Source organism: Lissotriton vulgaris, chromosome 11 (assembly GCF_964263255.1).
Source record: "Lissotriton vulgaris chromosome 11, aLisVul1.2, whole genome shotgun sequence".
In the NCBI taxonomy this organism is placed as follows: domain Eukaryota; kingdom Metazoa; phylum Chordata; class Amphibia; order Caudata; family Salamandridae; genus Lissotriton; species Lissotriton vulgaris.
The window spans coordinates 71,080,625-71,106,136 of record NC_141699.1 but is presented as its reverse complement, the minus strand read 5'-3'; the positions used below and the strand labels follow the sequence as shown (position 1 = coordinate 71,106,136).

Below are 25,512 nucleotides of genomic sequence, written 5' to 3'. Positions count from 1 at the left end.
CGGGGAGTTTGAAATCTGAACGGGGAAGGACGCGTCTACTTCGAAGAGTGGAACCCTGGTTGCTGAGGCGCTCAACCACGGCTGTTTAACTTCCCCAGTCAGGAGTGGGCTGAGATGCAGTTTTTGCACCAGGTGAAGTATTGAGTTTTGACTAGTGCCATTGTGATGCGTGGTTCCAGTGGCTGTGGTCATTTGAAGTGTTTTCTTTGTGATGTGTGAGTGAGTTAAGGTGCACATCCAAAGTAATCATTTGATGTAAATATAACTTTCTGATCTCTTGCAGGACGTCCCAGTATATTTGCTTGAGTCTTATCATATTATTAGCTGCTTGTTGATTAATCAGTATTATGCATGCATTTAGTATTATTGCTTGCATATAAACATATATATCGCTACGTATATTTGAATGTTCTGCATTTGGCATCTGGGAATGCCTTTCTGTTAGAGAGCATTGTGTAAAATAAAACCCCAAGCCTTATTCTAAAAGAGAGTCCTTGAATTTTGTAAAATAAAACCCTTTTCTAAAGGTGTTTGTTTTGTGTTAAAGGATTTTACTTTGCCGAGTGTTGAGCCATCGTGAGGGAGCTGTATTATCTTCTGATATGCGATAGCAAGACACTTCTCCACCAACCCCAAAACCTGTTCTCCTGAAGTAAGATCAGTAGGGGGCTCCTCCAAAGGAGGAAGAGGAGGAGGAGGAGGAGGAGGAAAGTAGCCTGAGGGGAACTGCTCTATCGACAGCCCAGACACCGCCCGGCGTCGAAGCTTCAGTGTTAAAGAGCAGATATGTCATAGTGCCAATCAGCGCCGTCAGATCCAGCTGATCAGACAATAGCTTCGCAGGTGGGAACAGCAAAGGGCTGTGCACCGGAGCAGACAAGCCCTCGGGTTCCCTAGTCTGGTCCATCACGGACACAGAGGGAGACTCCACCGATATGGATACAATGAAGGCTCCTATGGCCTCAGAGCCAAGACGTGCATCAGAGGGAGGCGGAGAACCAAAGATAGCATGAAGAATGTAATACAATTCCCTCATCTGGTCTAGAGTAGGCCCGGCTCCAGGAAATACTGGAAGGTGCAGGGTAGACTCTAACCAGACACCTCAGGCAGAGAGGAGTCAGACGCTGAGAGTGCATGGCAAAGTCGGGGAATGGTGTGACTTCAATCGCTTCCGTCGCAACTGACATTGAAGTTATAGGACACTCACAGGAGGGTCTTCTGGAGCGGGCCCATGAGCATTCTTTGGAACGAGAAGGCGACTGCAAACGATATGAAGCCTGCGACAACGTGCCGCCAAGAGCTTCAAGCGATGGTCCGGAAACAGCGTCAGCCAAAGTTGGCGACAGAAGTTGCTCCCCTTGGAGCCTTGATGTTCGCAAATACACCACATACAAATACGATGCAGGTCTGTGGCTGAAATCTGTCATCCAGAGGACCAACAGAGTTTGAACCCTGAGAGCATCCCGAAAAAGCACACTACTTTATCATAGAAAAGCCACACCACGCCGCTCTCTGTATCCACGTTGCAAGAGCAGAAGGGAAGAAACTGACAACGCATCAGGAAAGGGCTTATGTGGACTCCTTAGCGATGTTGTCTAATGGATGATACGCAGACAGTCACTCGACGCCCTCTACCGACATGCAGAGGTAATGCTGCAATAAAGTATACTTATATAGTCTAGCGCCTTGGGATAGTTCAAAGGTGAGTAATCTGCAGTAGATGTCTCTATCAGATAGGGTGCCATTCAAGTGGTCAATAAAACATTTAACCACAAAGGCAGTGCAGATTCCCTGAGTGGGGTCTCTGGAAATTCCATATATTCTATGTCAAAACACAAGGTGAAGAAGCTGCAAGATGTGGACTGTGTGCAGGTAAGCTGGACTCTGGGCACATAGGACAAGCAGCAGAACCAGTTTTAGGTACCATACTGAAGCAAGTGTCTGGGCACAGTATATGGGGGGGGGGGGGTTAAACTGATATGGGTAATCCAAAAGGGGTTCTTCTGCTACAGGCAAAGGCCTCAAGATGTACTAAGAACTACCATCTTAAGCAGCATGTAATTTAGCTCATGTAGGCTATTCAAACCAACCACTCTCTCCAAGATAGCAATTTTTAAAACAAACATGCTTTTGGGGGGAAAGAAGGGCCACAGGTATTTGGATTTATAAAGCGCGTAGCTACTCAAGGGCGTCCCACCGCTATAGTATCAGCTTAAAAGTGCTCCTGAGGTGAAATTATTGGGGGAAAAGCCATGTCTTCAGTAGCCTGCGGAATGACAGCAGGTTGGTTTCTCTACGGATGTTAAGAGGCAGGCTGTTCCAGAGCTTAGGAGCGTTGTAAGCGAAGCGGCGACCGCCCGTGCGCGCTTTTCTTATTCTGGGGATGCTGGCTAGAAAAAGGGAGTCCGACCTGAGCTGTCTGGTGGATTTATGAGGTTTGATGAGTGGTTTTAGTATAGGTGGGCCTTTGCCCTGTAAAATTTTATGGGAAATGCATAAGGTCTTAAAAGCGATACGCTCCTGGATGGAGAGCCAGTGAAGAGCTTTGAGAGAGGGTTTAGCCGAGCATCTTGACTTCGTTCCCCTGAGGAGTCTTGCTGCGGCATTCTGAACGTGCTGAAGTTTTTTGATGACAGCTACTGGGGCGCCTAGGTATAAGGCGTTTCCATAATCCAGTCTAGAGATGACAAGGCCCTGGATGAGAATTTTTCTAGACTGGGGGGGGGATGAGGGGGGAGGATCTTCCGGGCGGCCCGCATGAGGCCAAAGCAAGTGCCGGCTGTCTTTTTTGCTTGGGATCTAAAGAAGAGGTCCTGGTCGAGCCAGACTCCCAGGCTCTTGATTTCATTTTTTGGAGTGGGGGAGGTGCCCATGCTGGGTGGCCAGGAGAGGGATTTAGGGAGTTTGTGTGGGTTACCTAGGAGCATGATCTCCGATTTCTCACCGTTGAGTTTTAATCGGGAGTCGCCCATCCATTTGGATATGTTATGCAGGCAGGTAGCTAGATTCTCCATGGATTGATCGGCCTGGTTGATGGAGAAGACTAGTTGGGCGTCGTCGGCGTACATGACCACCTTTACACCAAATGGTGAGACTATGTCGTCTAAGGGGGCCATGTAAACGTTAAAAAGTGTGAGGCTCAGGGACGAACCCTGAGGAACCCCACATTGAAGGGGAAGAGTTTTGGAGTGACCGTGATTGTCGGCCACTTGGAAGGTCCTATGCTCCAGGAACGATTTTAGCCAGTCCAGGGCGGTCCCAGTGACTCCAGTGTTGTGGAAACGGTGGAGGATGGTGTGGTCCACCGTGTCGAAGGCGGCGCTCAGGTCCAGGAGGATCACTGCCACTGATCCCACTGTGTCCAAGATGGATCTAGTCTCCTCTATCACGGCTAGGAGGGCGGTGTCAGTCCCTTGTCCTGGTCTGAACCCTGTCTGGGAGTGGCGGAGGAGGTTGTTGGTCTCTAAAAATGATTAGAGCTGTTTGTTCACGATTTTTTCTTCCACTTTGCTGAAGCCTGGCAGGAGGGAGATAGGTCGAATGCTTGAGGGATCTGTGGGGTCCAGGTGAGATTTTTTAAGGAGAGCGCGTACTGTCGCACTTTTCCAGTTGGAGGGGACTGACCCTTGGGAGAGGGAGGAATTTATGAGCCTGGTTAGGAGGGAGGAAATAGTGGGAGCATCTAATTTTAGCTTGCTCATGGGCGCTGGATCTTCCGGGGACCCGCTTTTCACCTGATTGAGGGTGGCCTCCAACCTCTCGATGGAAATGGGAGGGAAGGTATCCAGGGCCGGGGCATCTTGCTTCATGGGCCGAGCTGGAGGGTCGAGCTGGGGGAAGGACTTTAGGATCTTGAGAATTTTAGCTGAGAAGAACTCGGCGAGTTGGGAGCATCTGGCGCCGGTGGGATCTGCGACAGGCTGCGGTTCGGGGACTTTCATAAGTGACCGTACTGTGCGGTAAGTCTCCTTGGAGGAGTTGGCTGCAGCTAGAATTTTCCCTTCAAAATAGGCGGTTTGCGTATTTTTTATGAGGATTTTATACTGTTTCATCGCTGATTTATACGTTTCTTAGCTGTTTGAGGCCCAATCTTTCCTCCAGAGACGTTAACATTTTTTACATTTTTTTCGTAGCTCACGCAGTTCCGGAGTGAACCAGGGTGATTTCAATGATCCCCTCTTACTGGGGAGGTGTTTGCAAGGGAGGACCTAATCTAAGGATTTTTCTATCAAACAGCGAATTTGGGTGTCTGCTAGAGAGGTGTGCGGATTTAAGGTGGGGATGAAGGCTATCAGCTGGCTGGTCCAAGGGTCCGTGTCTAGGTTGTGCCAAGGGCGAGAGGGTGCTTGGGGTGGAGGGCTGTGGGTGGGTTCGGTGGTGATTGGAAGTTTGAGAAGGATCATGTGGAGATCTGTCCAGGGGATGGGGAGGGGTAAGGATGAGGTGAGTTCCGGGATGTTTGAAAAACTAGGGTCCAGAAGATGGCCCTTATTATGGGTGGGGTGAGGATTTTTCAAAAGGAGGCGGAGTGCGGCGAGGTCTTCTTTGAGGTCTCCCGCTAATTTGTGCCCTGGGTCATCAAAGTGAATGTTGAGGTCTCCTAGCACTGTGAAGTTGGAGGAAAGACAGGCTAGGGAAGTGGCTGTGTCCACTAGTGAGTTGGGGAATTGTCCGAGTGGGCCCCGGGGTCGGTAGATCAGAAGTCCCATCAAAGTTTTCTCCAGGGAAAGGTGAATGGAGAAATTAATATTTTAGCAGTCGAGGATTGGGATGTCCTTGAGTTGGCAGGAAAGGTGGGCCTTGGTGATGATCGCTATGCCACCTCCTGACCCTGAGGGCCTGTCTAGGTGTTTGATTAGGTAGCCCGGGGGTAAGGCGTGGACCATGTCTGGATCTGATGCAGAGTTGATCCAGGTTTCTGTTAGAAACAGCACCTCAATATCGTTATTCAGTATTAAAAGATTAATTTCAGTGCTGTGTTTGGGGAGGGATCTGCAGTTGAGTAGGGCCCTTTCAATTGTGCTGATTTTGGGCGGGGAGTGAGGAGTGAGTTTGTACGTGCAGTGGTTGCATTTGTTCTTACGCTCTTCAGGAGTGATTGAATGGAGGCAGGGGTAGGGGGTACTAGTCCTGAGGAGACGGAGGGTATCTGCAGAGTAAGTGAGGGGTGACGAGCTGGAAGGTGCAGAGGGACTTGGCCCCTGGCCCGTCCTGGCGGGGACGGGCGCAGACGGGCTTACCTTTGGCGCGCTGGCTGCGTGTCCGCTGCGCGCCTGGCCAAGGCACATCCTTTTGGGGGGAAGGGAGGGGGCGTGGCCTCAGGGCGGGGGTCGAAGACCGGCTTCCCTGCTGATGGCGGCAAATGAGTATCTGACCCGCAGCAGCATTAAGATCGGCTGCGCGGGGTGTGCTTGACGAGTTTTTGAAGGGGGGAGTGCCCAGGAACAAGTGCAGTGCAGGTAAAAACAACAGTTACTTTCCAAAGTTATGCTTTTTTTTTTAAAACGAGCATCGTTCCTCCCGGCTTCCGCCTCAGGAGATGTCAATTAGGCTAATGCGCGTTCCGATTCTAGCGCGACTTATGTAGCAGCCAGGGGGCGTGGCCTTAGGGCGGTGGGCGTGGCCCGGCTTCCCTGCTGATGGCGGCAAATGAGTATTTGACCCGCGGCAGCGTTACGATCGGCTGAGCGGGGTGTGCTTGACGAGTTTTTGAAGGGGGGAGTGCCCAGGAGCAAGTGCAGTGCAGGTAAAAACAACAGTTACTTTCCAAAGTTATGCTTCTTTTTAAAAACGAGCGTTCCTCCCGGCTTGCGCCTCAGGAGATGTCAATTAGGCTATTGAACACTGAATGGAGTTTACTCCAACAGGGTGGTCAGAATCCTAGGTAAAGGTTAAAAGGCCAACTCCAACCACCACAATCTCAACAGTCCTCAGCCTAACAAGTACATACTGGCTACTCTGCATGTGTACCCTCAGTCTAGCAGATTCTTGCGATCTGATGATGAGCAATAAAACACACTTATTATTTTACAAATGTTGAGTTCTGACAGGAAAATAAACCCATATGGTGAGCTACCAAGACAAATAAAAAGAGCACAATAATACAGACGTAGGTTCAACACAAGGCCCAACATAACCTAAATGATTACTTTCAGGGGGTGGAGGGTACAGCGAGCGATCCTTAAATCAACTGGAAATAAATGATTATGATAATCCTCTCACCTTGTATTGGCTATCTTGGTCCTTCTTTAAATCACACAAATTGATAGTTTCTAGCCGAACATAGAATATTATATCTTTACCCGGGGCAAAGGACCTTTGTATTTTTTTAGTTATGTAAAGGTATCGAGCTACACTAAGTATGCTTTGGTACAGAACTGGGTATTGAAATTTTGTATTAAAAATAGAAACCCATAAATATCTAGTTGACACCATCTTGGTACAGTCAGTGGTGGATTTGATTGTTCCTGCACAGTTCCACCAAACAGGGTTCTGGATTCCAAAGTAACATTTTCCAAATGGCTTTAGAAACACTGGCAAGCCGAAAGGTCACAGGTTCCTAGAGTATGCAGTGCACATACCATACAAATGTCAATCCTATCACAATAAAATACTGGCAAAAGCATTTGAAAATGGATGCTTTATTTTCAGTGGTATCCGTTTTTGACAACTGTTTTCAGTGTTCACTCCCATGTGCAGCCGGGACACTAGCGGGTGGGAAGATAAATGAGGATAAAACAATAAGAGTAAATGGAATCCTGTTCCACGATGGCCATTATTTTTTTATAATCAGCTGGAGAGGAGGTGGAGGCACTAGGGAGCGAGCAATGATAAAACATCTGTAAAACATGCTGCAGAAGAAAAATCAACACTTCACGTAGCATCCATTTTTCAGGGACCTTTGTCAGTGCGTGCTCACAAGTGCTGCCAGGTGGATCATCAACTGATGTGAGCTCTAAAACATTACCTTCGAGTACTCAAATTGAGGCATAAGGACACACCTAAAATGTCAGTGAGAGCAACACATTCGAGGGCTGATGCAACATGCGATTGACAAAGTCTCAAGCCAATGGCTGAAGATTCTGGAGCAAAAGTAGTCAATGGCCAAAAGAGGCAAATTCAAAGCACTTAAGGTATAGAATATAATCTAGTTGCTAGGAGTGGTGTAAGTTGAATAGAAGTCAAAACTGAAAATTGAGGGTGCCAAGCCAAAGGTTTAGGAGTTGCCAATTGTAGAAAGGTGAACATAAAAGTCACGTCATATTATATATCACAAAACATTAAAGCACAATGTTTTTAAATTTGTTTGCAGTAATGTTTTGTTGAATTAGAGTAACTCATTGGTTAATTGCTCCTCCCTCCTAAATCGCAACTGCTATATACACACACACCTGTCGTGGACCCACACAAATCTGGCATGCACTCACTTTTTTCACACCTCCACCCTTCCACTCACTACTTGTAATACCAAGAAAAGTCATGAGTACCATTTTTCGGCAAACATTAAAAAACACAGCGTTAAGAATGAATAGCTTATAGACTAGGAAATGTTGGGTGCATCGGTCTTGTTTGAATCTCGCGCAGCTCAAAGATCTCCTGGGTTCCTGTGACACTAAACGATTGCTTTTATGGATCAGTTTATTCCTCTTAGAAGTAATTAAAGGGAACACAGAGCATCAGATCATTGCAGATAACAGGATACCCACTAATATGAATGATACCTATTAAGATAGTGTTTATACATCCATCCCATGTGAATAACCTGGAATGCGGATACCACTTCATGCGTGTTGAGTAGTGCTAGACAATGCTGCCAACAGTGCTTTCAGTTGGATTGTGGACCACAAAATCAGGTTGCATTGATAATCCACATCTAAACTAATTTTGCACAGCACATAAGACCACAGTGGTGGGTAGCCCTATAAGGAAATTTAAACGTTCACAATAGGTAGTTTCTCTAAAAGGCAGGAGAGATGACTAGGGGGCAGCCACATGTCCAGCTAGGCAAGATATGTCACGGACTCCCTTCAGGATTACCTACCCGTGCACCGCCGCTCAATCACAGTTTTCAAGATTAATGTTGTTACTTTTAACGGAAAGGGACACAAGTTGCCGTTTCCTCCGGTTTCGATTGATAAAAGTATTTATTCACATTGTGATAGCTGAATATACAGATTTAACATAGTATGCCAGGTACATAATAGACATAAGGGCAATAAAGTGCATGATTTGTTATTTAAGACGTTAAAGTGTTACTTAAAAAGGAAACCTTGATAACACCCCTTCCTAGTTGCCCCAAAGCTGTAGAAACCCTCAAACGCCGATTACATTGCAAAGAAGAGCCTGCTTACATAAATACATGAAACCCATTAACTAGCCAAGTGAAATGCTACTTTCCATTGCAGTCCTAATGTAGAGGTCCAGGGAAAATGCATAAGGTTATTACCTTTTCCACCACGAGGAGGCCAAAATGCCAACTGCGCGGTTTACATTTTAATCCTATCAAGTCAGTTCAACAATGAAAGAGCACTTCAGAAAAGGAACCCGCCATTTTGAAAACGTAATGCCTACAACAGTAGAAGCACATAAGATACATTGATACCAGCATTCCTGTTGATATGTGGAAAAAGCAGAAGTTACTAATAACGATTGGGGGAAGGGGGTACCTTGGCATGCAGAAGGCCAATAGTGATAGGTTTACTCATAAAATGTTTAAAGATAGCTTCATTGAGAGGTTTTCCCAGAAGCTGCAGGTGTTCACAATCAGGTGAGAAGGAAAGAAAGCCGGATGGCAGAATAATACAGAGGTTAGATGAAAGGAACAGATATAGACGTGCAAATACCGGACAAAGAATATTTTGGCAGCTGTGAGCCGTGAGATGAGACTGGAGGGTGTTCTTTATGAGCCAAAAATAAGTTATTTATCCACAAAAAGGAGTGTGTACAAATGAAAATACATTCCTACAAATTTACTGGCATGCCTACTCTACCCATGTTCGTGTCTCCAAACACCACATTAATCCGAAGTTCTCCCTCTGCTCGTAAGTCACAAAAAATATAGTTTCTGACTCCTACCATTTTTAACACCTTCCGGTCTTCAACAAGAACCGTGAAAAGTTATCTCCGTGGAGGTATTCCCTCCAATTATTTTGAGAAGACTGCTCAGGGTTCTACACAGCTGGGAATAGCAAAATTATCTGTTGCAGTGATCGGACAAAAACAAACTCACTGGTGCAAAAACTGGCAAAGTCTGTTCTGCACAATGGCAAAGAGCACTGACACTCAATTAAACATACTAAAATTGTCCTTGCCACACTGAATGCCCCCTTGTTTCAGGCTTTATCAGGTACTGTAGTATTAGAATGAACTGCTTTAAAACATGACGTCTTGGTTTACCTTCAAATAAGCTACAAGTAAATGAGGTTCTAGCATACCGGAAGCACTGGCAAGAAAGAATTGCCTTGTATCCTTCGTGGCAGCAAGTAAATGGCAGAGATAACTAAACATTCTCTTTGAGGTGCTTGACATGAGTCTTCTACAATGAGCATCTCCCTCAAAGTAGCTACCACACTCAGTATAAATAATATAGCAGACTGTGGGCAACACAAAGTTTGAAATCTAATACCAACAGACATGGCTTTCTTGTTTAACATTACCTAGGATAAACAGAAAAACTGGCTTATTTATTACTTTTTTTATGTTTTTTATTATGTTACAAACTGAAGTTAAGGAGAACTTGCAACCAAGTCCCACGAAGCACAGTGCAACATTGAAAGAGAGATGAAAGGAAACCGGGTCCGTGAACACTGAACCATTTTTCCCCTTTACGACTGATCTCTCTCTTAGACGGATTCAGGGACGGGCAAGAGGATAAAAATCAAATTATAGCAAGTGTTGGAACTGTGAGGAGGTGAGAGGCAAATGAAATAACAGCCACAACTTTTTTTTTACCTTATGGGCAGAATGAGTAAGGTTTCTGATAAATTTCGACAAGAAAAGAAGCAACATCCTTTTAAAGTAAATTCAAGCAGTGATTTTTAAACAAAGAGCAGAACTAGAACATCTTTCAATTTTAATCCTTTCTCTACAGGTTATCTATACCACATTTTCGGTTAAGAAAACTGTAGAATGTTAGTAATGGCCACAAGATAACACAAAATGGTGGCACTCGTCCATGCTCCAGGATCCTGCTTGGCATAGGGTGGACATCCATAGTACACTGCTCCCGGTCTTCAGTCACATTTTTTCTTCTTTTTTTTTGCCTTTTTGTCAATTTTTATTAACGCCACTGCGTCAGAACTTAGTTCACTGGTCGCTTTTCGCCATATTTCTTTGTAAACTCTTCAGCGTTCTTACAGAATTTTTTACGGTCTTTTGAGTATTCTTCAGCTAGGTCAGCCCGCAGAGGGTGCTCAGGTTGGGGGTCGTTTACCAGCGCTATAAGGGACTGGATAACTGTAGAAAAGATAAGAGCGGGGAAAAAGTGTCAAAGTCTGGCCTTAATCTAAGACATACCTCAAGTACTTTTAATATGAGGAACTTTAACGAATATGTACAGGCATGAGCAACTGCATTAATCCCAGTATTCCTAGAAAAATTTCTCAAAAGCTGTCAACTAGGAGAGATTGTGAATCTAAGTCCACCACAAACAGATCACATTTATGTACTAATTTTGGACTCCGCGCTCCCTGCTCAACCACAGGTTTAACCACCATGTGCCAAACAATGTATCATAATTATCCAACCAAGTAATTGGTCACAATCAGCTGGGTTCATGGTGTTATCCTTTTTGTTCCCACAGACCAGAATAAACTCCAGTTGCCTGTTATTTTGATACTTTACTATCAGGTCTTTAAACGCTTCAATGGTTCCTTCTGCTGACCAAAACTAATTTGAGTTCAGAATATACAATTTTAAACAATCAGGACCACCACCTTTTTGGGCTTCAACTACTAAATGCAGAACATATCTCAATATGAATAATGGATCAGTTGTTGCACCTCAATGCCCAAAACTGCTTTACTATTTCCCTGTAGAATATGGTCTCTGCTTCTCCATGTCTGGCCTCAGCAGATCAATGCTATTAATGAATACATGATCTCTGTATCCTTCAACAGTAGATCGTAATCTCTAAGGAACAAAGTCATCCCTAGTCGGGAGAGCTTAACAGATATCTAAAACATTCCCATCCTTTGCAAAAATTTATCAAACTTTCTACAACGCCATAGTATGTATCATAGTGTAAATTCTGTGGTTAATACTATCCCACCATTCAATGCTGGGTATGAATCCATGTTTTGAAGCTTGGTTGATGTGTTGGATAAAAAGACCAGGGGCGTAACAAACACCCCCGCAGTGCGGGTGGCCCCTCAGCCCTGAGTAGGTGAAGGGGGCCCCTCAGCCCTGAGTAGGTGAAGGGGGGCCCCTCAGCCCTGAGTAGGTGAAGGGGGGCCCCTCAGCCCTGAGTAGGTGAAGGGGGGCCCCTCAGCCCTGAGTAGGTGAAGGGGGGCCCCTCAGCCCTGAGTAGGTGAAGGGGGGCCCCTCAGCCCTGAGTAGGTGAAGGGGGGCCCCTCAGCCCTGAGTAGGTGAAGGGGGGCCCCTCAGCCCTGAGTAGGTGAAGGGGGGCCCCTCAGCTCCTCGGTGGAGATCAGATCTGAGTGAGAGGCTCTGAAGCAGGTGCAGGCTGTCTGCAGCCTGCTCCAGCCCCTGCTCTGACCCAGGACTGAAGAGAAGGAATATGCTACTTACCAGTATGCATCTGTTCTTGGCATAGAGGGCTGCAGAGTGGTACATTTATGAATAGATCACCATCTGGTGTTGGGCTCGGATGATTGCACTTGTTTTTCTCTTGGAGAAGTCTTTTGTCGTCACGAGACTGGTGACTCCTCCTTTGGGTGCTAGTGCGCATGGGCATCGGCTCCATCCTTAGAATTTTTTGCCATAGTAGGGTTAGATGAAGTAGTATGATAGAATACAGATAGAAATGCCCATGTAAGTGTATCTAAATAAGATAGTGTTGGAACAGACACAGGTTTCCGGGGAGGCACGGAGGGCATGTACTACTCTGCAGCCCTCTATGCCAAGAACAGATGCATACTGGTAAGTAGCATATTCCGTTCGAGGCATATGGGCTGCAGATGGTACATTTATGAATAGACTATACAGCAGTTATCTCCCTAGCGGTGGTCACCAGTGTCTGTTGCAACAGTCTGAAATAAAGTTTTTAGTACAGCTTGTCCCACTCTAGCCTGTTGTGTTGCCTGCACATCTACACAGTAGTGTTTTGTGAAGGTATGCGGTGTAACCCAGGTAGCTGCTTTGCATATGTCATCCTAAGAATGCCATAGATGCTCCTAGTTTACGTGTAGAGTGAGATCTAGGAGGAACAGTTAATGTCCTCTTTGCTTTTAAGTAGCATATTTGTATACATTTTACAATCCACCTGGCAATGCCTGCTTTAGAGATAGGATTGCCCTTATGTGTAGGAGAAAACGCTACAAATAGTGGTTTTGTCTTTCTGAAAGTTTGTGTTCTTTCTATGTAGTACAAATTCGCCCTTCTGACATCTAATGTATGTAGGGCCCTTTCTGCTACCGTCTGTGGTTTTGGAAAGAAGACTGGTAGTTCCACTGGTTGATTGATGTGGAATGCTGAAATTACTTTAGGCAAGAATTTTGGGTTTGTTCTAAGAACCACTTTATTTTGGTGTAACTGCAGAAATGGTTCTTGTATTGTAAATGCTTGCAATTCACTTACTCTTCTGAGTGAAGAAATAGCTATAAGAAAAGCCACCTTCCATGTGAGGAATTGTATTTCACACCTATGCATGGGTTCGAAAGGTGGTCCCATTAGTCTGGTAAGTACTATGTTGAGATTCCAGACTGGGGAAGGCGGTAGTCTTGGTGGAATGACTCATTTGAGGCCTTTATTATTATTATTATTATATTTAAGTTTATAAAGCGCTCAGCTACCCGTAGGTTTCCCGGCGCTAAAACCAAATGAGAGGGGAGAGTCAGAAGGAAGGCTGTTACATGTTGAATAACCATGTTTTTACCTGTCTGCAAAACCTAAGGTAGCAGGGTTCAGTTCGTAACTGTAGAGGAAGGGAATTCCAGAGTGAGGGGGCCAGCCAGGCGAAAGAGCGGCCACCCATTCTGGATTTTTTGATTTTGGGAACCGAGAATAAGTTCTGATTAGATGATCGCGGAGGGGACAGTAGTGCTGTACCAAGGAGTTAAGATAAGGTGGGGCCAGGCCAGTATTTATTCTGTGCATAATGCAGAGGGCCTTAAATTTTGTGCGGCTTTCAATGCGAAGCCAGTGCAGAGTGCGTAGGGAATTGGAGGTAGGAGATGTATTGGGTAATTTACAGAGCAGTCGCGCTGCCATATTCTGGACTGTCTGTAATTTACGAATCACCTCTTTGCAGGCTCCCAGGAGAAGGATGTTCCTGTAGTCCAGTCTAGAGGTGATTAAAGCCTGGACCACCTTCCATTAAATTTTTTATAGCTGGTACTTTAAACAGGGAAAGATGTCTGTTTTGCAGGTATGCTGCTACAGCTGCAAGATGTACTCTTAAAGAGGTGTAAGCAGGGTTACATTGCTGCAAGTGTAGTAAATAGCAAATAATATCTTTAGTGGATGCGTCCAGAGGGTTGATGTTGTTACTTTTACAGTATACAGCAAACCTTTTCCACTTTGCTGCATAGCATGCTCTGGTGGTAGGACGTCTTGCTTGCTTAATGATTTCCATACAGTTTGGAGGTAAATCTAAGTATCCAAATTCTATGACCTCAGGAGCCAGATCGCTAGGTTCAATTGTTTGGGATTTGGGTGCATTATTTCTCCATGGTTCTGTATAAGGTGCATGGGTAATAATCTTAACTTTTGATGTGGCACCTGTGAGAGTTGCAGTAGCGTGGTGAACCACGGCTGTCTTGCCCACGTGGGTGCTACTAGTATCATTGTCATTGAATGTTGTTGCAGTTTCCGAACCACTAATGGAATTAGTGGGAGAGGGGGAAAAGCGTAAGCAAATTTGTTGGACCAATTTATCCATAGCGCATTGCCCTGGGACAGGTGGTGTGGGTACCTGGATGTGAAGTTTTGGCATTTTGCGTTCTGATGAGTGGCAAAGAGATCTATCTCTGGTTGTCCCCATCTTTGGAAGAATGGCTGCAGTATTTGGTTGTGCAGTTCCCATTCATGTATTTGTTCTGACTCTCTGCTTAGGATGTCTGCTATCTGATTTTGAACTCCTGGTAGGTGTTCGGCTAACAGATAGATCTTTTGAGGAATGGCCCATCTCCAGATGTCCTGTGCTAGTCTGGATAGTTGGAGAGAATATCCCCCCCCCCCCTGTTTTTGAATATAATACATTGCAGTCATGTTGTCTGTTCTGAACAGGACTGCATTGTTGAGGATTTGCATTTGAAAAGCTTTTAATGCTAGAAACAATGCTTGTAGTTCCAGATAATTGATGTGCAGTCTTTTTTGCTGTACATTCAATTTTCCCTGCACTGTATATTTCTCCATATGCGCTCCCCATCCGGTGAGCAATGCATCCGCTGTTAGTATCACTTGTGGAATCGGTTCTAGGAATGACCGCTCCTTGGAAATGTTTGTTGTGTTCCACCACTTCAGAGAGCGATGTGTGCGGTCGTCTACCAACACCAGATCTGTAATCTGACCTTGAGCCCGATTCCACTGTGTCACTAGACACTCTTGCAGTGGACGCATTTGTAGTCTGGCATATGGTATTAACAGTATGCAGGAGGACATCATCCCTAACAGCTGCATAAACACTCCAGCTGTTAGTGAGTGTTGTGGTTGAAATTGTTGGATCAACGTGATCATTGTTTGGATCCTGATTGGATTGGGGTATACTTTGTCTTTTTCTGTGTCTATAGTAGCCCCTAGATATTGTTGAACCTTGTTTGGTTGTAGGTGGGATTTTGTGTAGTTCACCGTAAACCCTAGCTGGTGCAGCAATTGAATGGTCTTCTGTGTGTTTTGAAGACATTCTTCCTGTGACTTGGCTTTTATTAGCCAATCGTCCAAGTAAGGGAAGACATGTATTTGTTGTCTTCTTAGGTGTTTTAGGTGTGCTGCAACTACTGCTAGGCATTTTGTGAACACCCTTGGTGCTGTTGTGACCATAAACGGAAGGACTTTGAACTGATAATGTTGTCCTTCCACTACAAACCCGAGGTATTTTCTGTGGGCTTTGTGAATTGGGATGTGAAAGTAAGCGTCTTTTAGATCCAGTGTAGAAAGAAAGTCCCCTTTCTTCAGTAAAGGAAGTACTTGTTGGAGCGTGACCATGTGGAAATGTTCCGAGTTTATGTATGCATTGAGAGGTCTGAGGTCTAAAATTGGTCTTAGAGACCCGTCTTTTTTGGGAATTAGGAAGTATAGAGAGTATACTCCTGTCCCTTGCTGATGTTCTGGAACCTTCTCTATAGCATGCTTTTGTAGCAGTGATAGTACTTCCTGTTTTAACAATGTCAGATGATCTTGACTCGTTGGACGCTGTCTGGGGGGATGTTTGGTGGGGTAGCTGTGAGTTCTAGGCAATAACCATTTTGGATAATTTGTCTCACCCACCTGTCTGACGTGATGTTTTCCCAGACAGGTAGGAACTGTGATAAGCGCCCCCCGACCGGTGTTATATGGTCTGGGGGAGTTGTATTAAGTCACTGTTTTGGGGTTGGGGAGCTGCGGTTGTTATTTCCGCGACCTCTACCCTTGTTGTTGTTACCTCTGTAACTGCCTCTTGAATTACCTCTGGGTGATGTTGGTGTAAAAGAGGTAGATTGCTGGCTTGTGCCTGTATTCTTTGACCCCCCTCTATAGGTGGACCTACGAAAGGAACCCCTTTGAGTTGGCTGTTGTAATGCTCCCATTGATTTAGCCGTTTGTGTCTTTTTTCATCTTTTCTAAAGTCTCATCTGTACCTGAGCCGAAAAGTGTTTTTTGATCAAAAGGTAAGTTCAATAAAGATGTTTGTACTTCTTGTTTGAACCCTGAGACCCTAAGCCATGCATGTCTTCTTAACATGATACTGGTGTTGATGGATCTTGCTGCAGTGTCTGCCGCGTCTAAGGCGCACTTAATGGAAGTGTTGGTTATTATCTTCCCTTCCTGTATAAGCTGGTCTTCCTTTTTTTGATGTTCCTTAAGGAGATGTGTGATGAGTTTTTCTAACTCGTCATAATGCGCTCTATCATAGCGTGCAAGTAGCGCTTGTGTATTAGCTATGCGCCAGCTGTTTGCTGCTTGGGATGCTACTCTTTTGTTGATGCATCTATTAGCTTGGACTCCTTATCAGGAGGAGGAGCTTCTCCTGTAGATAATGAGTTTGCTCTTTTACGAGCGTTTGTGTCTACAAGCGAGTCCAGAGGTACCTGTTCCTTGATAAATATGGGGTCCTTTGGGGCTGCCTTATATTTTTTATCAATTCTTGGGTTTAATACCCTAGCCCTCACAGGGTCTTTGAATAGGTCTGCTGTGTGATTGAGAAGACCCTTTAGCATAGGTAGTGTTCCTGATGTTCTTTGTGCAGCAGGTAGCGTTTCTAAAAGGAAATCCTCTATTTGAGGTTCTGTATGTAAATCTACCTTATGGTATTTTGCTGCCCTATTAATCAGCTGTACAAAACCTGTATTATCATCAGGTGGTGAAGGTTTTGAGGGGTATAATTCTGGGTCGTTATCATCTGACCCTGCATCATAATTCTCCCATGGGTCTTCTTCATCTGGGATAGTGGTGTCATCCCCCTGTGTTTCTCCCTCCCCTGAATCACTGTCTACATCTGTTTGAGGTGTAGATGGTCTTGGTGTAGAAGGTGGAGGAATAGCTGGCATAGTGTGAGGAATATGAGAAGAGGGTGTGTCTCTAGGTCGAGGAGAAAGGGGAGGAGTTGTATTTGTCCCCATTGTTCTCTTCTTAGGAGAAAGAGTTTTGTCATCTAACTGTTCATTCTTCCTCTTTTTCAGTGATTTTGTCACCACTTTGCCAGTTTGTGGATCGATAAACAAAGTCTTTTGTTTTGGATCTGTCTGCTGCTCCTGTGTCGGTACCGAAGTTCTTGGTTCCGAAAGGTGCCTTTGCTTCTGACCGTCAATGTTCTGTGTTTTCGGCACCGAGAATTTGCTCGATTCAGATTTTTTCAGTGTCGAGTAAGTCTTCGACGTCGAAGCAGGTTTCGGTTTCGACATGGAATGTTTCGATGCCGAGCTTTCCTTTGTATGGAGCTTCGATGTCGACAGTTTCTCGGATCCGACATGGTGGGAGGCCTAGAGTTTCGGTTTCTGTTTCGTTGCCGGGCCCAAAGGCGGGGCTTCGGAAACTTTCTTCGGTAGTCTGACCGGGCTCGAAGGCAGGGTCGGTACCACACGGGGTCGGTTTTTTGGTAAGGGGATGTCGTCACTCACGGTTTGTTGAGCGTCGATTTCTTCGACATCAGACTCGTCCACTTCCGACCCCGACTCGTCTTCATGTTCCTCTTCTTCTTCGAGGTGCTGGGCCTCGAACAGATCCGGGATTGCCTCCAACTGCATTCTCGAAACCTCATGTCTTCGGGCTCGACGGTTTCTAATCGTCGACTTGGAGGAGAATGCTGCGCAGGCTTCGCAGTCCCTGGATTTGTGTTCAGGCGATAGGCAGATGTTGCACACCTCGTGTAGGTCCTTGTGTGGGAACTTAGCACCACACGTTGGACATCTCTTAAATGGAGTCCTTTCCATGGACTCCGGGCTGGACTACGTCGAGAAAGGCCTCCCGGTATCGTCGACGTAGAAGAAAATGTTTATTGTTGGAGTCAAACGCGTCGGAATGGAAAGTAAATCGCGTTAGATAACAATACCGTCGAATTGGAAAGGGAATACGCTCCGAAATATCACTTTTTCCTCGAAGTCGATCCGGAGCGCTTCAATCCTCATCCGAACCCGATGGCGGAAAAAAACAATCTAAGGAAGGAGCAGGTGCCCATGCGCACTAGCACCCAAAGGAGGAGTCACCAGTCTCGTGACGACAAAACACTTCTCCAAGAGAAAAACAAAGGCAATCATCCGAGCCCAACACCAGATGGCGATCTGTTCATAAATGTACCATCTGCAGCCCATATGCCTCCAACACAATGTTTCAACTTACATTGTTCCTCTACAGTCAGAGTCAGAGCCACGAGCTGGAAAGAGGATAGGGGTGGGGTGTGGGGGAGGGGGGCAGGGGCAGAGATAGCATTCTCCAGGGCAATGCCAATGTGAGAAGGGACAAGGCAGCAATATGGTGCCCTCAGGTAAGAGCACACTTGTTAGAAGGCACACTACTTTGCGTCTGCCCTCAGTCAGGCGTGCTTAGTAATTGAGCTCAGTGTGCCAAGTTGTGTTTGTGTTGCTCTGGTTGCAGATGAGAGGCGGGGACATTATAGTGTGAAGGTGGGTGACTGTCCTGGATGCCTGGGGTCGGGCGCTTGTTCCCACCTTCTTATATATTCGTTGACACAAGTAACTCTCAACAAGGACCGATAACAAGGAAAGGGTGCTGCGCTGCAAAGAGGGTTGAGTGAGTCTTATGGCAAAAATCGCTATATTTGTTGAAGACGTCTTGGGTCTTGATAGTCTTATTTGGACTTATTTAAAGTAATGTGCCACGGTAGAGCAATACACCTTGTTTGCTGTCCCAACAGACAGTGGAGAGCGAGAGAGTGGACAGCTTGGAGAGAGAGAGTGGAGAAAGGGAATGGAAAGAGAGAGAGAGAGAGAGTGGAGACAGAGAGTGAAGAAATTGGAGAGAGAGTGGAGAGAGTGAAGAAATTGGAGAGAGAGAGTTGAAAGAGTGGAGAAGTTGGAAAGAGAGAGTAGAGAGAGGCAAGAGAGTTGAAAGAGTGGAGAGATTGGAAAGAGTAGAGAGAGAGGCAAGAGAGTAGAGAGAGAGGCAAGAGAGTAGAGAGAGAGGCGAGAGAGTAGAGAGAGAGGCAAGAGAGTGGAGAGAGAGGCAAGAGAGTGGAGAGAGTGGAGAGAGAGAGTGGAGAGAGAGAGTGGAGAGAGAGAGAGTGGAGAGAGAGAGAGTGGAGAGAGAGAGAGTGGAGAGAGAGAGAGTGGAGAGAGAGAGAGTGGAGAGAGAGAGAGTGGAGAGAGAGAGAGTGGAGAGAGAGAGAGTGGAGAGAGTGGAGAGAGAGAGAGAGTGGAGAGAGAGAGAGTGGAGAGAGAGAGAGTGGAGAGAGAGAGAGTGGAGAGAGAGAGAGTGGAGAGAGAGAGAGTGGAGAGAGAGAGAGTGGAGAGAGAGAGAGTGGAGAGAGAGAGTGGAGAGAGAGAGTGGAGAGAGAGAGTGGAGAGTGGAGAGAGAGAGTGGAGAGAGAGAATGGAGAGAGAGAGTGGAGAGAGTGGAGAGAGAGGCGAGAGTGGAGAGAAAGGCGAGAGTGAGGAGAGCGAGAGTGGAGAGAGAGCGAGAGCGGAGAGAGAGCAAGAGTGGAGAGAGAGCGAGAGCGGAGAGAGAGCGAGAGCCGAGAGCGGAGAGAGAGCGAGAGCCGAGAGTGGAGGGAGAGTGGAGGGAGAGTGGAGAGAGAGTGGAGAGAGAGTAGAGAGAGAGTAGAGAGAGAGTAGAGAGAGAGTAGAGAGAGAGTGGAGGGAGAGAGTGGAGGGAGAGAGTGGAGGGAGAGAGTGGAGGGAGAGAGTGGAGGGAGAGAGTGGAGAGATTGGAGAGATTGGAGAGATTGGAGAGAGTGGCGACAGAGTGGAGAGTGGAGAGAGAGAATGGAGAGAGAGAATGGAGGGAGACAGTAGAGAGATTGGAAAGAGACAGTGGAGAGCGAGAGAGTGGAGAGCGAGTGGAGAGAGAGAGTAGAGGGCGAGAGTGGAGAGAGTGGAACGAGAGAGAGACAGTGGAGAGAGAGTGGAGAAGTTGGGGAGAGAGTGGAAAGAGAGACAGTGGCGAGAGAGTGGAGGGAGACAGTGGAGAGAGAGTGGAAAGAGTGGAGAGAGAGAGAGGGAGAGAGAGACTGGCTGACAGAGAGAGATACTGACAGAGAGAGAGACTGACAGAGAGAGACTGACAGAGAGAGACTGACAGAGAAAGACTGACAGAGAGAGATACTGACAGAGAGAGAGACTGACAGAGAGACTGACAGCGAGAGAGACTGACAGCGAGAGAGACTGACAGCGAGAGAGAGACTGACAGCGAGAGAGAGACTGACAGCGAGAGAGACTGACAGCGAGAGAGACTGACAGCGAGAGAGACTGACAGCGAGAGAGACTGACAGCGAGAGAGAGAGACTGACAGCGAGAGAGAGAGACTGACAGAGAGAGAGACTGACAGAGAGAGAGACTGACAGAGAGAGAGACTGACAGAGAGAGAGACTGACAGAGAGAGAGACTGACAGAGAGAGAGACTGACAGAGAGAGAGACTGACAGAGAGAGACTGACAGAGAGAGACTGACAGAGAAAGAGACTGACAGACAGAGAGACTGACAGAGAGAGGCAGAGGCTGACTGACTGATATAGAGAGACTGACTGTGAGAGAGACTGACAGAGAGACTGACAGAGAGCGAGAGAGAGAGAGACCGACTGACAGAGTGGCTGACTGACTGACAGAGATAGAGAGACTGGTAGAGAAAGAGAGACTGATCAACAGAGAGAGACTGACTGACCGAGAGAGACTGACTGACCGAGAGAGAGACTGACCGAGAGAGAGACTGACCGAGAGAGAGACTGACAGAGAGAGAGACTGACAGAGAGATAGACTGACAGAGAGATAGACTGACAGAGAGATAGACTGACAGAGAGATAGACTGACAGAGAGATAGACTGACAGAGAGATAGACTGACAGAGAGATAGACTGACAGAGAGAGAGAGACTCACTGAGAGAGACTGGCTGACTGCGAGAGAGAGAGAATGACAGAGACTGACAGAGGGAGAGAGAGACTGTCTGGAAGACTGACAGAGAGAGGGAATGATTGACTGAGAAAGACTGACTGACTCAGAGAGAGTCTAGTAGAGAGAGAGACTAGTAGAGAGAGAGACTGAGAGACTGACTGACAGAGAGACTGACTGGCAGAGAGACTGGGAGATTGACAGAGAAAGAGAGACTGACCGACAGAGAGAGAGAGAGAGAGAGAGAGAGAGAGAGAGAGACTGGCTGACAGAGAGACTCACTGAGAGAGACTGGATGACAGAGAGAGAATGACTTACTGAGAGACTGACAGAGGAGAGAGAGACTGTCTGGAAGACTGACAGAGACAGAGAGAAACAGAGAGAGAAGAGAGAGTGACAGAGAGAGAGAGACTGACTTACTGACAGGGACTGACTGAGTGAGGTAGAGAGATACTGACAGAGACTGACTGACAGAGAGAGAGACTGAGGGAGGGAGACTGACTGACAGAGAGAGAGAATGACAGAGAGAGAGAGAGACAGACTGCGAGAGAGAGACTGGCTGACAGAGAGAGATACAGAGAGACTGACTGACAGAGAGACTGGCAGAGAGAAATTGTCTGAGAGACTGACTGACAGAAAGGGAGAGACTGGCTGACAGAAAGACAGACTGACTGAGAGAGACTGACTGACAGAGAGACTGACAGAGAGAGAGAGAGACTAAAAAACAGAGAGAGACTTACAGAGAGAGACTGACTGACTGACAGAGAGAGACTGACAGAGAGAGAGACTGACAGAGAGGCAGAGGCTGACTGATATAGAGAGACTGACTGTGAGAGAGACAGAGAGAGCGAGAGAGAGAGACCGACTGACAGAGTGGCTGACTGACTGACAGAGAGAGAGAGACTGGCAGAGAAAGAGAGACTGATCAACAGAGAGAGACTGGCTGAGAGTGAGAGACTGACTGACAGAGAGAGACTGACTGACAGAGAGAGAGACTGACTGACAGAGAGAGAGACTGACTGACAGAGAGAGAGACTGACTGACAGAGAGAGAGACTGACAGAGAGAGAGAGAGACTGACAGAGAGAGAGACTGACAGAGAGAGAGACTGACAGAGAGAGAGACTGACAGAGAGAGAGACTGACAGAGAGAGAGACTGACAGAGAGAGAGACTGACAGAGAGAGAGACTGACAGAGAGAGAGAGACTCACTGAGAGAGACTGGCTGACTGCGAGAGAGAGAGAGAATGACAGAGAGACTGACAGAGGGAGAGAGAGACTGTCTGGAAGACTGACAGAGAGAGGGAATGATTGACTGAGAAAGACTGACCGACTCAGAGAGACTAGTAGAGAGAGAGACTGAGAGACTGGCTGACAGAGAGAGAGACTGACTGGCAGAGAGACTGAGATTGACAGAGAAAGAGAGACTGACCGACACAGAGAGAGAGAGGGAGAGAGAGAGAGGGAGAGAGAGAGAGAGAGAGAGAGAGAGAGAGAGAGAGAGGGAGAGAGAGAGGGAGAGAGAGAGGGAGAGAGAGAGGGAGAGAGAGACTGGCTGACAGAGTCACTGACAGAGAGAGACTCACTGAGAGAGAATGACTTACTGAGAGACTGACAGAGGAGAGAGACTGTCTGGAAGACTGACAGAGAGGCAGAGAGAAACAGAGAGAGAAGAGAGAGACTGACAGAGAGAGACTGACTTACTGACAGGGACTGACTGAGTGAGGTAGAGAGATACTGACAGAGAGACTGACAGAGACTGACAGAGAGAGAGACTGACAGAGGTAGGGAGACTGACTGACAGAGAGAGAGAATGACAGAGAGAGAGAGACAGACTGCGAGAGAGAGACTGGCTGACAGAGAGAGATACAGAGAGAGAGAGAGAGAGAGAGAGAGAGAGAGACTGACTGACAGAGACTGGCAGAGAGAAATTGTCTGAGAGACTGACTGACAGAAAGGGAGAGACTGGCTGACAGAAAGACAGACTGACAGAGAGAGACTGACTGACAGAGACTGACAGAGAGAGAGAGAGAGACTAAAAAACAGAGAGAGACTTACAGAGAGAGACTGACTGACAGAGAGAGACTGACTGACTGAAAGAGATAGAGAGACTGACTGACAGACAGAGAGAGAGAGACTGATGGAATTTGGGTCAAAGTGTGTATGAAGCTATGCAATGCCTCTTAAGATTGCTATTGTCTACTAATAATAATGTATTATCAAAATGTGCTCTTTGTAGTTACATCTGCTTTTGAAATACTGCATTGTCGCTTTGTCTAATGTTTTAAAACGGAAACGAGAAGGAGCAGTGGATGCACTTTTGTCAAAACTGAACGATGAGTGGGCCCGATTTTGTATATCATGGCAGGAGTCTGCATCAGGAAACCCACCTAAAATTGGGCAAACTTCCCTGGCGTACTGATGGCATGGACCCTGTAATGAACGGACCACCACCTATGATAGCCTGCTGGCAGACTACGCCCAACCTTTAACTCCACCATCCAGCGTTACTTATTATGGCTGGATTGGGGACAGTGGCGTAACAATTGCCCCGCATCCCTGCAGTATGGCGGGTCGCTGGCCTGAGCTCTAGACTGGTACGGAGGATGGGAGGGGGGCCCCCTCCATGTAGTTTGCAGGGGGGCCCCCTCAAGTTTCGTTAAGCAACTGAAAAAGACTACCCACACCACATAAGGAGATGCACAACCACTTTACAAAATGGATGTCACTATATTTTCTAACAAGACAACCAAGACCGGTTTCTTGATCTGCCAGGCAAAAGACTAATGGATTCAGGAGGAAATACAGGCATTTATCAGGGTCCACCCCTTGTCTCAAAGAGTGATGGGAACTGCATTCCAAACTTTAGAAAATTCCATTGAGGCCTGAAAATTAACAGTTGTGCCTAGCATTTGGTATACATTATATAACCCCCATTATTTGGCAGAAGTTTGCTTTAAGTCCACCAATGCCATTCTAGTTCCCGTCAAAGGAAAATGCTCTAGAAGACAACCCATTTAATTTATTCTCCAGGCAATAAAGACATAACTGGAAAGGGATATGGATCAATTCTTAAAATTATTCTCTAACTCTAAATGCACGAATAAAGGTACAGGTCTAGCTCCAAATCAACAATGTAAAATACCACCGTAAAATATTCCATCTCTCCTACAGAAACATCAATGTGTTAAAATGTGTATTTTACTGAAGACTGAGGAATAAGAACAGAGAAATCACCATCTTTAATACAAACCAAGAAAGATAGGTTCCAAAGTAGACTAGCATTCTATGGCTTACCTTGATCAGTTTTGGTAGCTGGCTTCCAGTTTTCTGCACTAATTACTGGTAGGCAAACCTGGCCTTTTTCATCGATATTTGGGTGGTAGATTTTTGTCTTAAAATTGATCTTAGGTGGTTTGAATGGGTACTCTGCTGGAAAGTTGATTTCAATCCTGAAGGCTCCTTTGTCATATGGAGGGTTGTCCTGCAAGGGAGAAAAAGCAGGTAGCATAATTACACACCAGGAGGGCCTCAAATTCTGATTTATAACCAAGTGCAATATAGTTATTAATAATGCAGTAATGGTGTAGGAAAGTGTTCCTTTTTGCATGGTTACCCCTTAACGTTTTGCCCGATACCAACTGGACTGTGCGCTGGGACCTTGCTAACCAGGCCCTAGCACCTGTGTTCTTTCCCAAACTATTCCTTTCTTTCCATACCTCTGGGCCAAATGTACGTTCTTTGTGAAAGGTATCCATGGTACCAAGGGCATTGTGACCAGAGAGGGCCTCTGAGGGCTGCATCATGTATTATGCCACCCTCAGAGAACCCTTACCTTAACACCCACAAACTGCCATTGCAGGCTGCATGCTTTGGTGCAGACCAAACTAAAGAGTCGACATGGTACACAACACTGCCTGTGGAATGGGCCAGTCACCTCTTTAGCAGGCCTTACAGCTTAAGGCAGAGTGCGCCATATCACAGGTGAGGGCATAGCTGCATGAGCAATATGTCACTACAGTGTGTGCTATTCACAAACATGGTAAGTGCAGTGAAGCAACTTTGAGTACATGGGCTGGGCGTTTGTCATTACAAACTCTACAGCTCCATGATGGCTTTACTGAAAACTGGTAGGTTTAGTACCAAACATCTCAGCTTAATAAACCCACAGATGCTACTGTTTTGTATCCGAAATTCACTGGACTTCCCTTTCCATTTTCATATTTACACACGTAAGTCAATTTAGTGTGAACGACAACTTTCTTTCTACCACAACTATGCTTCCCATCCAGGAAGAACTTACTACTGTTTTTGCACTTACCACTGCAGACATTTTCCGTTTGTATCTAGCACCAAAACATACTTTACAGATGATCAGAGTGACAGAACGAATAGTTTACCTGTCGGTGTAGTTTTCCAGCTTGAAGATCTTTCTGGATTCACTATGCTGTGCATTATTCCGCGGACTACTGGTTGGGTCCGGAATCGTAGACTTTTCTTTTTGTAGCCCAGGTGGGCGTCGACGTCCTGTAACGTCGGCACCCTTCCTGCGGAAGCTCCCACCTTTGGGCGCCACCTTCGGATTCTTTTTTCTTGTTTTTTGTGTTCTGTTTGTGAATCCTTTGGCAATGTTCTTTAGTTT

General features: G+C 46.3%; 1 protein-coding gene across 1 annotated transcript in view; it reads right to left on the bottom strand.

Annotated features, from left to right (window-relative positions):
* Positions 1-8,125: 8,125 nt before the first annotated feature.
* Positions 8,126-25,512, bottom strand: part of UBE2L3 (ubiquitin conjugating enzyme E2 L3) — a 97,491-nt gene continuing 80,104 nt past the window's right edge. The window contains exons 3-4 of the mRNA XM_086942721.1: positions 24,168-24,354; positions 8,126-10,455 (exon numbers count right to left, since the gene is read on the bottom strand). Coding sequence (XP_086798847.1) covers positions 10,301-10,455; positions 24,168-24,354 — 342 coding nt within the window. The 3' untranslated portion in view covers positions 8,126-10,300. The remainder of the gene's footprint in view (positions 10,456-24,167; positions 24,355-25,512) is intronic.